The sequence below is a fragment of the Bos mutus genome, chromosome 3 (assembly GCF_027580195.1).
Source record: "Bos mutus isolate GX-2022 chromosome 3, NWIPB_WYAK_1.1, whole genome shotgun sequence".
Taxonomy (NCBI): Eukaryota; Metazoa; Chordata; class Mammalia; order Artiodactyla; family Bovidae; genus Bos; species Bos mutus.
The window spans coordinates 50,851,315-50,867,696 of NC_091619.1; the positions used below are offsets into that span (position 1 = coordinate 50,851,315).

Below are 16,382 nucleotides of genomic sequence, written 5' to 3' on the forward strand. Positions count from 1 at the left end.
ATTTGTAATGCAGATTTGATTTGAGGAAAGATTGTCTTGAATCATAAGTGGTCTGAAAAACAATTTATCTTGTATGGGCTTCTGGTTAATAGGGGTCTTTCTTTTGTACAAAGAGAGTCTTTCAAAGCTAATATTTCAACATTTTTCAGAGGGATAAAATGTAAGCAAGATGCGGCAGTTATGTTGGCCAAGGTGTAGTACACTTCAGAGAGGGGAAAGTGTATCTGTGGCTATCACAATATTTGTTGAAAAAAACCAGTTGAAATGTGTTGGGAGCGTGAGGGCTGTCTGAGAAGATAGGAGTTTCTTATTGCTTCAACATGTTTTCTTTACTGTGATGACTGAGATGTTAGCTTGTTGATCATTTATTTAGCACAAAGATTTTAGGAAAAAACTTCAGATCATTAACTTTCATTATTGATTGCGCATTCAGAGTAATGAACATAAAATGCCCTGAATAAAATGTTGTGTCTAACAGCTGTTCAGTGGTGTGTTTTACCACCTTTTCTCCCAGCCTTCATCAGAAAGCCTAATTTAGTATTGAGCCTTTTACGGTTTTGTGGGTAAAACACTTTAATTACCACTTTGTCAACTAGACTTTTTAATTTTTTTTTTTATTGATAATGTTGTAAACTTTGAAACTTCTCAACAGAACTGTGCAATTCAAATCACAGGATTGTATTTTAGGTTTAGGAAATGATCTGCGTAACACAGAAATCTGCAAGAAAGTGATAATAGGTATTAAATCCAAAGATACTCAGGGGTTCAAGACAACTCCTCTTCTCCCTTTCCAAAAGAGCATGGGTTGCCTCTAAATACTAACTACAAACTAATAATAGTTAACTTAATTTCCCCTCCATATCTTAAGCTAATTCATTGAACGTTTTTTAAAACCATCTTTATTGTGGTACTTTTCTTCACGCTTTTACCTAAGAAAATTTCACTTTTTGAAGTGAGAACTGGATTATAGTTTTCTTTTGAATGATAGGTATGCCTGTGAAGCTTAGAACATGTGTGCATTGCAATACGACGTTTACAAGTGCTGTTAGCCTGTCCAACCACTTACGCGCTTATGCACGAAAGAAGAGTGCTGGACTTTTGACTGGTACAGGTATGTTTGAACAGATAACACAGCAAGTCTGTTTGATACAATACACTTTTTTTTCCCTCACCAGACTGGTGCTAGTTCAGATGATATTTATAGCTTTCTTTTGTAAGCAGCAGTTGAGTCTGAACACACATTAAATTTCAGCAACTTGTAAACTATTGGATATAATTTTAATTAATTTATTTTTTTTCATTTAGCTCTTATTGGCTTGATTTGAGGAAAAAGTAACCCAATAGAGGTGTGGAAACTTTTGAGTCTACATTCTTTTTATTGATTTTTAAATTATAATATTTTTACATTTATTTTTGTTAGTAGATTCTAGTAAGACACCTCTCTTTGGTAAAAAAGAATTCTAGCTTAGGGAAATGCTTTATTTGGCAAGGATATTATAGTGAAATTTCAGATACGTAGCTAGATTAGAAAAATAAGCAAACGAACAAGTCTTCATTAATCTATAGATCAACTTTTTGAAGGGGCTAGCCTTAATAATGGCCTGTGTTTATGACTGAATAAATTTTTCATTTAATGCCCCTAAGCTATATTTAGCATTAATAAATATAGCTATGCACATAAATGTTACCATGCACATTTCTGTGTTATTTTTGGTTGGTTAGCCCAACCTTGCAGATACCTTTTCATATGGCTAGCTTGTGAAAATTTTACTAGCTTACTCATATGTAATACTGCTTCTTAAATCCTATGGAATGCCTTGCTCATTTTGTTTGTAGCCTTTCAAGCAACCTTGCTTTAGCAAACTCCATCTCTCTGACATCTTAAAATACTCTCTTTTCTAAATAGATCTACATAAGTCCTTTTGCCTAAAAATCTCTTTCCAGGCTTTTTCTCTTGCTCTTTTAGATCACTGCCTTCTGCTTTCTTCTAGTTGTTTATCGAGCTTTTTTTATTCTTCCTCATGTCTTCCTATGGCTTACATTCAGTATGTTCTTGCCACCAAAGAAGCACTTGTAGTCACACTAGTGTCTTTCTTCTGCTTCTTTGCTTTATCCTGACTTAATATATCACTGACTTGGGGTGACTACTGACCATTTATATTAAAAGGAGGGAAGTAGGGTGAGCTTTACTTTACTGGATTAGTCCTCATACTGTGACATTTTAGTTACTTCTAGCTTCATCAGTCTTGAAAGGTGATTGCAGACATTAGAGGCAGGGGACAGTAAAAATAAGAGGCTGTAGAAGCAGGAAATCATTATTGTTATCATAGCCACTAATTTATATTGAACACTTCTATGCATTAGACAGTATGCTGCATGCAACTTACATGCATAACATTTAATCTTCACAACCACCATTTTAGTTGTACGTGTTATAATGATCTGTATTTTATAGGAAACTAGAGATTTAGAGAACTTAAGCAAGTTGTCCAAAACTTATGCGGCTGATAGCAGACTTGAAATTTCAATCAAGGCTGTGTTATCCCGAGGTCTTTGTTTTTAATCACTGTTACTTACCATATACAGAGTGACAGCAATGGAAAATCCTAAAAGTGAAGTTGGGTTCAAGGTGAGGAGTATTCTGGTGAAGAGTCTAATTAGAAGGAGCAGGGAGAGTAGTTCCCTGATGGCCTAGTGGTTAGGAATCTGGGCTTTACTGCCATGACTCAGGTTCAGTTCTTGGTTGAAGAACTGAGATCCTGCAAGCTGCATGGTGTGATCAAGAAAGAAAGGAAAAAAAGAAAGAGAGAACATGCAATCTAATACAGGCCTATCCCAAGAAATGAGTTAGGCCTGCATTAGATTTCAGATGACTTTAGAAAACGTTCCATTCTGACTATTTGGGCACATTACATAAATATTCACGGGGCGTGGAGGTCGGGGGGAGTCTCTCTAGTCTAGATTTTGTAGTCCATTAAAAAATGCCTTTATCTCATCTGAAAATCCTTCAGAACATAGTATTAATTGCTAATAAATAACTGATCATAACCTTCCATTGACCGAGGGTGCATTCTCATGAACACTTTATCATCTAAAAAATTTCATTAGTTGGGAAAAAATACAAGATGAATGGGGATACATTTTTGTGGCATCAGGAAAGGGGATGCTATGTTTAAATGTTATTAAATACTAACCAAAATATCCATCAGAAGTGTTAAAAATATAAAAGTGTGTATTAGGCAGTCCAAGGGCAAAGAGAAGGGAAATGAAAAGATGAAGGAAGGTGGTATTTTCCACAGCCCCCATCCACTCTTAAAAAATATAAAAATCCCATGGTCCCTTGGAAATTCTGAAACGTTTCCCCTGCTTTTAAAAATCTTGAGCAGTAGAGCTACATAGAAGATATTTTTGCTGCTTATTCATGCCAATAAGAAGTTTTTATCAGCTTTATTATTGTTTTTTGTGTTCTAAGTGGAGAATTCTGTATTACATTTATAAACTCCACATACTTATTCTCTTCTTCCATATCAGTTTCACTGGTATAAAATAATGGTCCCAGCCTATTATCCTGAGGGTTCCGCTGAGTAAGTAAGGCATTCATCAATTTATATAAGTAAAAGGCATTATTTTTTAAGAATACGTAGATGCTGTTTTGAGGAATAAACTACAGAATCAATTTTTTTTAATTTACCTTAATCCAGGTATATCACAAAATTGAAACAACATAAAGGGAAAATAAGTAGAACTGAAACCTCTGTTCTCCTAATCCAAGCAGATTTGATTGATGTGTATTTTTAATTATGTGGCCTACTTTGGAAGAAAAACCATAGATCCTTGATGAAATGATCAAGGCATGCTTTGATTCCTTTAGTAGAATAAACTCCCAAGCCTTCTTAGAAGCCACCAGCTCCTGGCCTTGTCTCTGGGAACTGGTGGCTTTTTGAGAAAGAGAAATATTCCAACTATCCTGAAGAGAATGAAAAGGATGCTCCTCTGTTTCTCAAAAATTTATTTACTGATGACTCAAATACTTCTAATGTGATAGTTCTTTATTCTTTTGGGGAGGTGGTTATTGACATTTTTGAGACTTCACTCTGACCCCCATCCCAGAAACATGTATTTTATCATCCATAGATAAAATATTTTCTATATGTAGGCTTTATATATAGATGATAACCATTGAAGGTTTTCATCCATGGGCCCTTCCTCTGGTAAAAACTAAGAAAGAGGAGATGCCAACTAAAAATGAAGTGCAAAGAATACAGAACTGGGGGAATCTGGAGCCCTAAGAAGTCTTTGTGTGTGTGTGTGTGTGTGTGTGTGTGTGTGTGTGTGTGTAAAACAGTTACAAGATGCCAGAATTATGTAACACCAAACTCATTTCAATGATCACAGATATAAATCCTAATTTAAGTAAAAGGAAATAATGAAGAAGGTAGGAAAGTTTGGAAATTAAGGACATGAAAGAAGTAGGCATACTAGGAACAGAGTTCAGTTGTCAAAAAGGAGTAAACTTCACAGATTTAAATTTTGCCCAGAACTGACCTAGTTTATCATCCATTGGGCAGGTTCAAATAAATTGTTAATGATTTCCATGTGCCTTCAGTTGTGAATAATCATTCATGAAGCTGTTTTACTGTTTTTTAGTGGATTTTTGTCTAAAGAGGCTATTTCTAAAGGGTTACTTTATATCCTGCTGCTGCTGCTGCTAAGTCGCTTCAGTCGTGTCTGACTCTGTGCAACCCCATAGATGGCAGCCCACCAGGCTCCCCCATCCCTGGGATTCTCCAGGCAAGAACACTGGAGTGGGTTGCCATTTCCTTCTCCAATACATGAAAGTGAAAAGTAAAAGTGAAGTCGCTCAGTCGTGTCTGACTCTAGCGACCCCATGAACTGCAGCCTACCAGGCTCCTCCGCCCATGGGATTTTCTAGGCAAGAGTACTGGAGTGGGTAAATTCAAGATATACTTCTTATTCAGTAATTTTTTTCCAGTTAATATAGACTATACTATTATTGGTAGACTTCTTTTTCAGGTTTTGTTGTCTATAGATTGTTTTACATGTCCGTACAGATTTTTTTCCTGGTTGATTTTTTGTATAGTCTAATAAGAACATTATTAATTTTCATTAAAAATTAGAAATTTCATGCAATTTATTTTAAATGGTTTTGGACTTTTTTACTCTATTGGCTTTTGTGTTTAATAATCTTTTAATTAGTTAAATGGTATCTTTTTTATATTGGCAGTATTTGAAACGGTATATTTACTAAGCTACTAACAGTGACTGAGTAATAGTGCCTCTTTCACTCATAAGTGTACTGGATTGCACAATAAATTATAGGGTCACTCTGGTTATTAAAATTTTTAATATTTGAAATTATTCAAGATAAAGTAAATTGTGTCAACTTAATCTGTATTTGGAAGTAAGAAATTTTTGAGGTCAAAGTAAAAGTGAATTTTTGACAGATAAAGAAAGGAAAATAATTGGAGTTCAGGTAGAGAGAATGTTGTGAAAGGAAATATATCTAAGATGAATGCATGTTTGTATGATGCTTTTCTGTGGTAACAGCAATCTGTCATCTCCTAAAAAGAAGAAAACACAACAGTGATACTCAGTATTTTTATTGGAATTCCATTTTACATCTTGACCCTATATATTCATACATATATACATTCATACATATATATACTTGTTCACTCATTCACTCACCTGAATTGAGTTTGATGTACTCTGATATTTTCTGTTGTATTCTTTCTCATTAAAAATTAATACTGGTCATGACCCAGTGAATTGATTTCTACCCAGTGAGAAGCCACTACCCACAGACTGAAAACACTTCTCTTAAGTGTCTCATTTAGAAACTAATACTGATTAGAATCAACAATAATAGTAGTTTGGAAATCATAACACTCCTCTGTGGCAGTAAGTGAATTTTCTTTACTCATATTCAAATGTTTATCTGTAGATCATGTTTTTTAATCAACTTCTCACCTTTAGCATTTAAAGTATTAATAAATTGGGAATTTCTAGATACTTAAAATTAATGCAAGAAAAATAGTTTTACATATGCAGATATTTGGGAGGAAAGCTTCATTTCATTATCTTCAGAATACTTCCCATGATAACATTGTGAAAATAAAGCATGATTGTTGCTGTTCTACAACAACAGACTCATCATTATAATTAAAGAATCACTTTTCCAATGAGGAAAAAAATAACTTGAATTTATACTCAGTCCTTTCAGTCAATACCACTAATGTAATGTATCTACATTCTTTTTTAGTAAAGTCATTTTTATTATTCATGCCATCCACTTTTAAGCAAACCAGTGGGTCGTATGTTACTTCATGTTCTGTAGGAGTTCAAGTTCTTTAGTCTAGGCCTCCTTTCAAGGGGAGCTGGGAATTAAATTGGGTTTGTTTTTCCTTGATGCCTTTACTGTTTGTTTCATTGTTAGATAGAGCCTCAAAAACAAAGAAAAAGAAAAAAAGAAAAGATAGTTCATGCTGGTATATAATGTTTAATATGGGTAAGAAAAATCAGCAGTCATATTCATTCAATAAAAATTTTAGTCATTAACTTTTGTACCAGGACTGTGCTAGCTCTGAAGCTATAAAGAACTTGGACTCCAACTGCAGAAACATAATGATGGTGATCTGGTAGGACAAGGACAAATTACACTGTTACAGAAGGCTTTGTGAGGTTTCAGCTAGACCCTGAGTGTGAAGGCTGAGTAGATTGAGGAAGAAGAGATGAAGTGTAGGACATTCCAGGTAAAGAGAACAACATAGTATGGGATAAAGGGATGGAATTTGGAATTCAGGAGTTTTTCTTTTGGGAGAATTAGTTATAGGTGTTTGGGAAGATGATAATGCCAGAAAGGTGGGGTTTGATACTTTGAGTGCTTGCTAAAAATGTTAAGAAGTCACTGAAGAATATTTTAAATAAGGAAATGACATGTTCCAATTTCTGTTTTTAAAAAAGTGTTCCTCATGACACTGAAAGATGGATTTCTGTAATTTCCTGGCTATAATTTATCTCTGCGGTACTACTCTTCATTAAGGGTATATATCTGTATATTTGTCTGCACAGTAATGTATGATTTATTTAGGATTAGCCACATAGTGAATTGTTCAAGTTGAGAAAATTTTCTAGGTAATGGAAGACTAGTGTCAAAGTTGATTTCATCCTAACCACTTTGCGATGGTGGTGTTTCTAAACGGTTATTCTTATTTCGGCCTGAGTATAATTTAATTATTTGAGTATTTAGAATCACCTTAATGGATGCTAATTGTTCCATAGGCCAGCAAAAATTGGGCTATTTGCCCACAATGCGAAAAGGTGATTGGCTGATTTATTCACTAACTCAATTAACATTTTCTTAAAGGTGGTTTGTGTATTATGCTAAGTACTAAAGAGATAAATTGGATGTTACAGTATGGTATAAGTAAAACACATGTTAAGTGCCAAGTTATAAGTGTACATGAAATACTTGAGGAAGTTCAGATGAAGAAGTTCCTTTCAACTAGACTAGGGCCAAGCAGGGCTTTTGGAAATTGCATCTGATTTGGACCTTGAAAGATTGTTAACTGAAACGGAAATGGGAGTTGGGGAAGGGAAGGAGCATACCTGCAAAGAAACAACTTGGAACTGTGTGAGATGTTTATTTAAAATACCCAGAAACAGGTATTTTAAATAAACATACAGAAAATAAACAGAAATAAACAGAAAAAGGGAATAGAGTTGGACAGGTAAAGGATAATATAGAATGCTAACCCATAGTGTTGGAATTAGTTTTGTTGAGCAGCCAGTAAAGACTTTTTTAAACGAATTTGTGTGAAACTTTTAAAACTCCTTTTTAAATAAAAATTAAAGGATTTGGTGGGGAAGTGGAGAAATTGTAGATGAGTTCATTTTAAGAGTCCTGATTCAGGATAATGGCAGTTGGAAAGTAAAGGAGAAATAAAAATGCATGGATAAGATTGTGGAATTTAATTAAGTAGAACTTGGCAGATTATTTAGAGGTAGAAGAGTAAGAGGAAAGATGGAGATGGCTCAGAGTTTTAAGCTTTGTTATTGAGAAGATGGTTATACCAGTACAGTTAATGAATCTGCTACTGGGGAGTTTGGTAAGAGAAGGATAACCTTCATTCTCTGGCCATCATTTATCTAGTAACACATCATTATCTAGCTGTCTACTGTTAACAAAGCAAACAATCACACTTAACTGAACCAGGACATTTGTTTTTAGGAGAATGGAGCCTAAGAGTTTTGTATTATTATAGCATAAAATGGGAGCCTGGAGGGCTGCTGTCTGTGGGGTTGCACAGAGTCGGACACGACTGAAGCGACTTAGCAGCAGCAGCATAAAATATTTCTGTTTTATGATGCCTGCTTTTTTACTGGTCATAGGTTATACAGTTTAGGAACCCTGTTTGACTGATAATCTTTTTTGACCAATATCTTGTTTTTCATAAAAGTCCTAACTAGTCTCCTAGCATTCCTGTCAGTTCTGTGGCTTACTCATTTTCTGAGTTTTGATTTTTCTTAACAGTTGATTTAATCTGGATCTGACAGTTTTTATGTTTGAATTTTTAAACTTGTCTGATATCTTTATAACCTCAGTTCTCATGTTATGTTTGCTATGATTTCTATTCTAACATAAATCTCTTGAATGCTGTTTATAATATGAATATGAATTAAAATGTAGTAGATTTTATAATAACACTGTATGTTCCTGGCCAGACGTAAACTGTAGATAAATCTACTTTAAGTGGTTTTATGGAAATAGTAAAATAATACACAGATTTTCTCTTTTGGAGGTTAGAGCAAGAGGATGGCTTGTTGAGACTGGTGGTCCCTCACTAAAGTAAGAAGTGGAAAAGTGAGGTTTACTGTTTCTTTGTTGTGTCTGGAGTTTGAGGAATAAGGTTAATTCTTGTGTCCAGCAGTGTGTTTAATTGTGGCCTTAGCTAGAAGTTAGTTAAACTAGAAATTACCTAGTCAACACTGTGTTTGATAATAGTTTAGATTTTGGCTGGAGTGTAAAAAATACTTCAAAATGATAAAAAGCTAAAAGATCTATTGAGATTGTGGATTTGTGACATTTAGATTTACTATTATAATTATTCTGAGCTCTATTTGAACATGATTATAGTAAAGATAATTTAACAAAGTTTTAAATAAGGTCATTTCCTTACTTAACTCATTTTTACAGGAACAATCACTTAATTAATTCCAATAAATATGAAATGATAATTTGGAAATACTGACACTTTTAGAGACCAGGGAATGGGATTGTATTCAGGTGATTCTAAACGTGATTTAGAACAGATTTGTCATTATCTATTTTAATGTTTATTCCAATTTTAGGTATGTCTTAGTCTTAGATAAGAGATTGATATTAAGTGCCTATTGTGTTTAGTAAAACAGCATGCAAATCCAACCTACCTTAAGGAGAAATTTTAAGGTTTTTTTCTTATCTTTTACCACAGAGAGGTAAAATATATTTGCTTTCCTGTTTACTCTTAACTAAACAATAAACAATTTGTACCTGGGGTATTATTAGCTTTTAGCTTTTTGCAACCTAGAAAGAACCCACTCCACGACTCTTGCCTGGAAAATCACATGGACAGGGGAGCCTGGTAGGCTGCAGTCCATGGGGTCGCAAACAGTCGGAGACGACTGAGCGACTTCACTTTCACTGTTCACTTTCATGCATTGGAGAAGGAAATGACAACCCCCTCCAGTGTTCTGGCCTGGAGAATCCCGGGGACAGGGGAGCCTGGTGGGCTGCCGTCTATGGGGTCGCACAGAGTCGGACACAACTGAGGTGACTTAGCAGCAAGACTAGTCTGCCTGCAATTTCTGTCTATAAAAATGTGTGATAAAGTTTCATATTTATGTTTACTTTCCCCTTTGCACTGATAATACTCAAATATTATTTTACTAGTCATTCCCTCTACTTTGAAATAGCAGAGGTTTCTAGATACTGAATATATGTACTTTTTCTCGTCCCAAGTAGATAACTTCTCTGAACCAAGCACATAAGGCTGTTGCTACCATTAATATTAATACAGCCTCGTACTTTGTAGGGCAAACTCAAAGCCACCTGAATCCTCTAGACTGATACTAAGCCATAAACTTGAAGGAAAGGAAATCAGTTTTTCAAATATTTTTCACTTTATCCTCTTCCAAGTAAAATGTTAAATTGTGTAGTACCTAATTAACTTTGCCATAATTGCTCTGTGATCCTAGGTTAGTTACTGTTTTTCATTATTGAGAATGGAAACTTTAAAAATTAATGGAAGTAACTTAGGGCACTAAAAATAAATCCAGTTTTAGAGTGAAAATATCAAGGGAGAATGATGGTGAAAATATACTTCTGAGGTTGCTAGTTGTGAATTATATATGTTTAATTCCAGTTGGAAGGGGAACATTGCTTTCATAACAATGAACTACTTAAGCTGCTTTATATGTACATTTTGGGAATAATGACTGGTTTGTTTATGGCACTGGTTTATTTATGGTTTGTTTTTGGTAGGTAGGACCAAAGAGTTGGTGTTGGGAGTAGGGACGTCCTTTCCATTTTTAATGGGCTACAGAGAGTGGGATTTAACAGTTTTTTCTCTTAATAGGTATTTTTTTTTTTTTTTTTTATGGGCCAAGAGATCAAGAGGTGGAACTGAGGTTAGCCTTTCTCATTTGGGGTAGTTGCTACTCAGGATCTAGAACTGGCTACATAATTTGCAAGATACAGTACAAAATGAAATTATAGTACTTCATGTTCAGAAATTATTAGGAATATCAAGACTGTAACAACAGAGCATTAAACCATGTTTGGGATGCTATGTGACTGCACAAGTTGTACACCCACGAAGTCTGTCTTATAAGTACTTTTTGCAAAGAGAAAAGTATACACTGAAAAAAAACAATTTAGGTTCTCAACAAATGATTTCCCCAAACCCACATCCTTATTTTATACAAGCTAAAATGTTTCTCTTCACCCCCTTAGTTGGGGCTGAGGGGAAGAAAATGCTGATTGCACAGTCTTTTGTGTGCTTGGGGCTTATGGGCCTTGAAGGATAACGGCAGCAACTAGAATTGAGTTTGTTTATTCATCTCACACCTCTGCGCCTCTTGGAACATATGTGTTTTCTTCCCACATCACCACTGGCATTACCTCCATCATCAGCTTGTTAATGGTGCCAGGAATGTTGACTTATCTGTTCATGTCATTTTAATCCCTGCTGTTTTCCTGAATGAGCTCATAGCTACCATTGGCCTGCCCACCTTATACAGATCAACTAGATGGAGAAGAAATTTTCTCTAGAAGGGATATATGTGTGTGTCTGTGTGTGTGTGTGTGTGTGTGTGTATACACACACTCTAGAATGCCTCTTATTCTGGATGTGTGTAATGTGGCCCTTGTATTAGGTTTGACTTTACCCTAAATATGGCAACAATCAGGTAGGAACAAAACAGATGAAATAGGGCTTTTGACTAAATGGGTAGGGAAGGATGATAGCAGATAACAATATTTTGGTGATGAATGTTAATTTAGTTACAGTGTTAGTTCTTTACCATAGAGGCTTCAGATGTTTTTAAGAAAAAAACTTCATTCTTTGAGGTCATTTGTGTAGTGAATTAAAAAGAAAATGAAATTTACTGAAGCAATTATGTATATAATGGGCAGAAAGGTAGAAGTGGCAAAAGGACTTATGTTAGAACCCAAAGTAAATTACTTTTCTTCTGTATATAAAGCTAATCTGTGTACAAAGCTGTGTATAAAGCTGTCTCAGAAAGCGGGCTTGAATTTATCATATTGTTTATTGATTTGCTTTTCACTGATCCGGTTTAGTTCTTTAGACACAACTGTTGTAGTTTGCAGTATAGCAGTTGGATGTTCTTTTTGAGGGCTCATAGTCTGTTGTATTTCTGTCTCATTCCTATTTATAACAGCTAGCTGTTTTACTGAAAGGTGTATTCTAAAAAATATTTATATGGCCTTACAGCTCAACTCAATTTATTCTTCTTAAAAGTAAAATATTACTACCAATAGCAATGTGGATCCTTTATAAATCAGATAACTGCAAAGTGTTTTTTTTTTTTTTTTACCAGTCTAATGGTTAAAATTGATCACTTCAAACATTATCTGCCACCCTAAATAGGAAGATTTGAGTGATTGGGTTTATTCATTTCTGAAGAAGCAGTTATACTCAAGGAGAAAAATATTAAGAATTTCCAAAACTAATTTAGTATTTTTTGTAAATTTCAAGTATACAAACAATGCTAGATTTAAAATACTTTGAAAGAGAAAAACGGTATATGTCTGGTTTGGTTTTTGACAGTAACAAATAAGGGCAAATAAAATTGTAAAGAAAGCCTTTGTATTAGTATAACACTATCTATTTGGCAGATTATTCATATAAATAACTTCAATAAACTTTTAGTTTGTTTGTCAGAAATATTGATGAGCCCTTAATACTAAAACTGACTTCTGTTAGTGATGTTGTTTTAATGTTCTAATGATTTCTGGTACAGTCCAGAATGAAATGGCTTTTCCCTTGAGGTAATAAAATCTGTTTTGAGAACATTTGTGTAATTGTCTTGTTTGTACATCATCTTTTTCATTTAGTGGAACATTTTGTGTTAATCATCTTTTTAATGTAGAGATTACCATATAGATGTCCCTTTTGTGTGCATATTTATAATATGTTAAATATTCTTACATATTTTTCTAAAATTTTGGGCAGTATTGTAAGGGTGACAGTTGGATGTTGTTATTAGAAAAAAAAATATTCCTGTTAAATGTATTCATATTTTATGTTTTAACATAAATGACATTTCAGGGGATAAGAAATTTTAAAGTGATGATGGAGATGTTAAGATAATAGAGATATTTAAGTGTAATTACCAGAGGCCTCTGGTTTTTAACATTTTAACTTTATGGACAAGTTTCCAAGGATTCTCAATACTTGTTATTCCCTAAACTTATTTAGAACTCTTAAGTACTAGAGATTCTCAATCATATGCTGACAGAGTTGTCCTACTTTCTGAAGTCATAATACCTTCAAATATTAATTACAACAAAAACTATGGTATTCTCATTTAAAATTTAGATCTGATCATTCATAAGACAGCTTAAACTTCAGAGTTTCTAGAATTCATATAATATAAAAAATCAGAAAAATTCTTGTTTCCCTCTGTTAAAGTGAAAAACATTTCTACACCTCTGAGTAAATATTTCCAGTTCCATTTTTTTAACGTATCACAGCATCTAAATGTAATTTAAATGTTTTATAACTGACTGGTAAATCATTCTTTTACATACTTCCCCATCACCCTCTCTCCCTCTCCCTCAATTTGCTTTACACACCCAACATTATGGCACTCTGTAAACAAATAAAGGATGGTTACAATATATTTTATTTGTATCTGACAGTAATTTATTTACATTTTAGAAAAAATTTGAATACAATGTGGCAATTTTGACAACACAGGAAGCTCATCAAAGATTCTGTCTGTAATCTCATGATACACCAAATGGTTCCCCTGTTCCATGTAACAGAGACAGGGATTGTGTGTGGTTTACCTTATACATAGGAAAAGAGGAGCTGACATCTAGTAGCACTTAGCCCTTTTTGAGTTCCTTAAACTCTTGTGGTGTATGAATTTCTTTGAAATTCACCTAAATTCAAGTTGCTCACCAAAGCAACTACGAAGAAAAATGTGCTGATTAGAGACTATGTGTTACCTCATTCTTTCTACTGGTTGTGAAGAACCTAGTTTCTACATGCAAGCTAGACTGGCAAGTGAAGAAAAGTGTGACTGCTAGCAACATGCTCATTTAAACAAATGATGCAGAAGTGTTCTACAGGAACTATAGTATATATTACACAGTGGTAGAACAAATTTATGTTCATATGCTGTTTAAATGTCAAAGGTTAAATTACTGGGTTTTTCTTTATTTTTCGTTGCAGAAGTATTCATTCAGTTCCTACCATGTGCCAGGCTCTTGAATGAGCTAACTAATGAGAACCTTGTAAGGTTTTTCTGTTCCAGATGTTGGTTGTTTAGCTTTGAAGCAGCCATTCTTAAATACTTAACTTGAATTCCTGTAGTTCTTTACTTACTAGATTCTTCTTCTGAGGATAAACAGAGAAAGACTGTGACACCTAGATTTTTCTTTTAAAGAGGCAAGTGACAGGAAGCAAAAGACAGTGGCTTGAATGAGATTTAGGCTTCTCATGGTTTTTAATTTTCTATGTGACATTTCTTTTAGCATTGCCACTTGACTACTGTAAGAAACAGTAGTCTATTTACTGGTTTTGTAATAGTAGCATCTGTTCTTTTGGAACCTGGACTTGGAAAACTCATTTCACACAATCATTGAATATCCAGTTCCTATTCTCTCTTCCCTAGAATTTTTCCGGGGCATTTCACATGACAGGTTAACAGAAGAAAATTCATTTGGACAACTCTTCTGTTACATTTGTTTCCCTTCCCCCTTGGGCCCCTAGAGATAAATTCTTACCATCTCTTCCTGCTAATTGACCAGCAGCACCCTGGAATACTATCATCACTTTGTTCAAAGGAATGGTGTAGTTGTATTTAAAGAATAAAATGTTATGTCCCATCTGTTCCTACCTATTAAAAAAAAATCTTTTTTCTTTATTAAATTAGATTTTTTAAAATAAATGATTAAAGGAGAAGTCAAGTAACAGAAATTTCAAGAACAGTTAGCACTAGAATTTTGATGCACTTTAACCTAAAAATCTCTTTTTCCCCTTTTTAATCACATTTTTAAAATAGAAAATAATGTAACAAATAGTCATCATTTAATTTGTGGTCCATTTGTTAACTTATGTGAGATAATCTGGATCTATTTTTCTAGTAAAATAGAACATATGCTTGTATGTACAATACAGATTGAGTTTAAAAATCAAAGTTGAGCATTCTTTGTCCTTTCAAATGTAGGGCTAGCTTATAATTTTAAGAGCTATTGTAAAATTCAAAATGAATTGCATTGAACTTTTTACTAAGTTTTCAAAGTATGTGAAATCTGATTAATGGAGAACTAATCAAATGCAAACTTGATGATCTTATATAAGATGTTATAGTTTTCCTGGAAGTAAGATTTAACCAGATGTTAAAATAATGTATATATGATTGTAAGAGAAAAGATTGCCATTGCTGTGGTAATTGACCACTTTAGTAATTTCAAGTTATTTTAGTTTTATCCTTTCAGTTCTGATTTGGTATGGTTAAGCATTATTTGAAAAATGAGTACAAGAAGTGTATATGCTGATAATATTACTGCTATTAGAGAACCAGCTGCAAGGTAGTGCATGATTCAGGGACTACAAATGAATGCAGACATTTTCTAACTTGATTTAGATGGTCTGACCTCCCAAGAAGTATCTGTATGTATGTGTACTTAGAATATGTAAGAAATGTTAAGTCTTTTTCTTCCCCTTTTTAGCCTTAGATTGTAAGCAAAAGAAATCAAGGTCAAGATCCGGAAGCAAGAAGAAACTTTTAACATTACCTCATGGTGCTGACGAGGTTTACATTCTCCGATGCAGGTATATGCCTATATTACCTAATTGCTCAGTTTCTTCAGATTTTGCTTTGAGACATACTAGTTATTTTGTTTGAAATTTTTAATTTCTGACTGAAGGTGCATTCTCAAAAATCAAGTTACAAATGAACTTTCAGAGACAGACTTAAAATCTTATATGGCTCATAATATGCTGTACTTCAACAACTAATCAAGTTTTTTATATTAGCTAAGGGCCTCTATGATATTGTGATTTGTAAAAGTGGCTTTTTTTGTTGTGTTTTATTCGTGTTCTTTGTTTCCTTTAATTTGATGTTTTTCAAATTGTCTTGAGTTCCTGCTTATTGGAAGTATATTTTCTCTCCACTTGTACTTCTGAGTGTAGATATACAGACTCATTCACACCTCCTTCCGTACTCATCCTCATCAGTTTAAGGAATTCTAAATTGAAGAGTGCATTTTTTTCTTTTGGAAAAAAAAAAAAAGTAGTGCATTTTGGAATTAAGATGTGTAGGTGTTAAGACCTTTTAATTAATTTTCATAGTAATGTTCCCATCTCTGCAGGTATTACTAGAGTTAGTATGAATTGGCAGTTTTAATATTACATTTAATCATTTTGACCTCACAAGTATTTAGAAACTGTTGTCTAGTACTATCTTCAGTATAAAGTTTGCCCTTTGTGTTTATGAATTTTATGGGAATTGGGTTTTTTGGGAGGGGGGGGATTGGTTTTAAATAAAGGGAATTGGTTATGTTAAGAGAACTGTTAAATAAAGGGAATTGGTCATGTTAAGAGAACTGTTATCAACTTCTTCTATAG

The 16,382-nt window shown here is 33.8% G+C and overlaps 1 protein-coding gene across 15 annotated transcripts in view; it reads left to right on the forward strand.

Annotated features, from left to right (window-relative positions):
- The window catches only part of ZNF644 (zinc finger protein 644), a 127,196-nt gene that overhangs the window by 78,598 nt on the left and 32,216 nt on the right, over positions 1–16,382 (forward strand). For 14 of the 15 annotated variants that reach the window (XM_070367702.1, XM_005910582.2, XM_070367708.1 and 11 more), the window contains one exon: positions 15,485–15,587. In XM_070367702.1, coding sequence (XP_070223803.1) covers positions 15,485–15,587 — 103 coding nt within the window. Of the gene's footprint in view, positions 1–975; positions 1,112–15,484; positions 15,588–16,382 lie in introns of those variants that run through there. The other variant, XM_014483242.2, reaches the window with a different exon arrangement.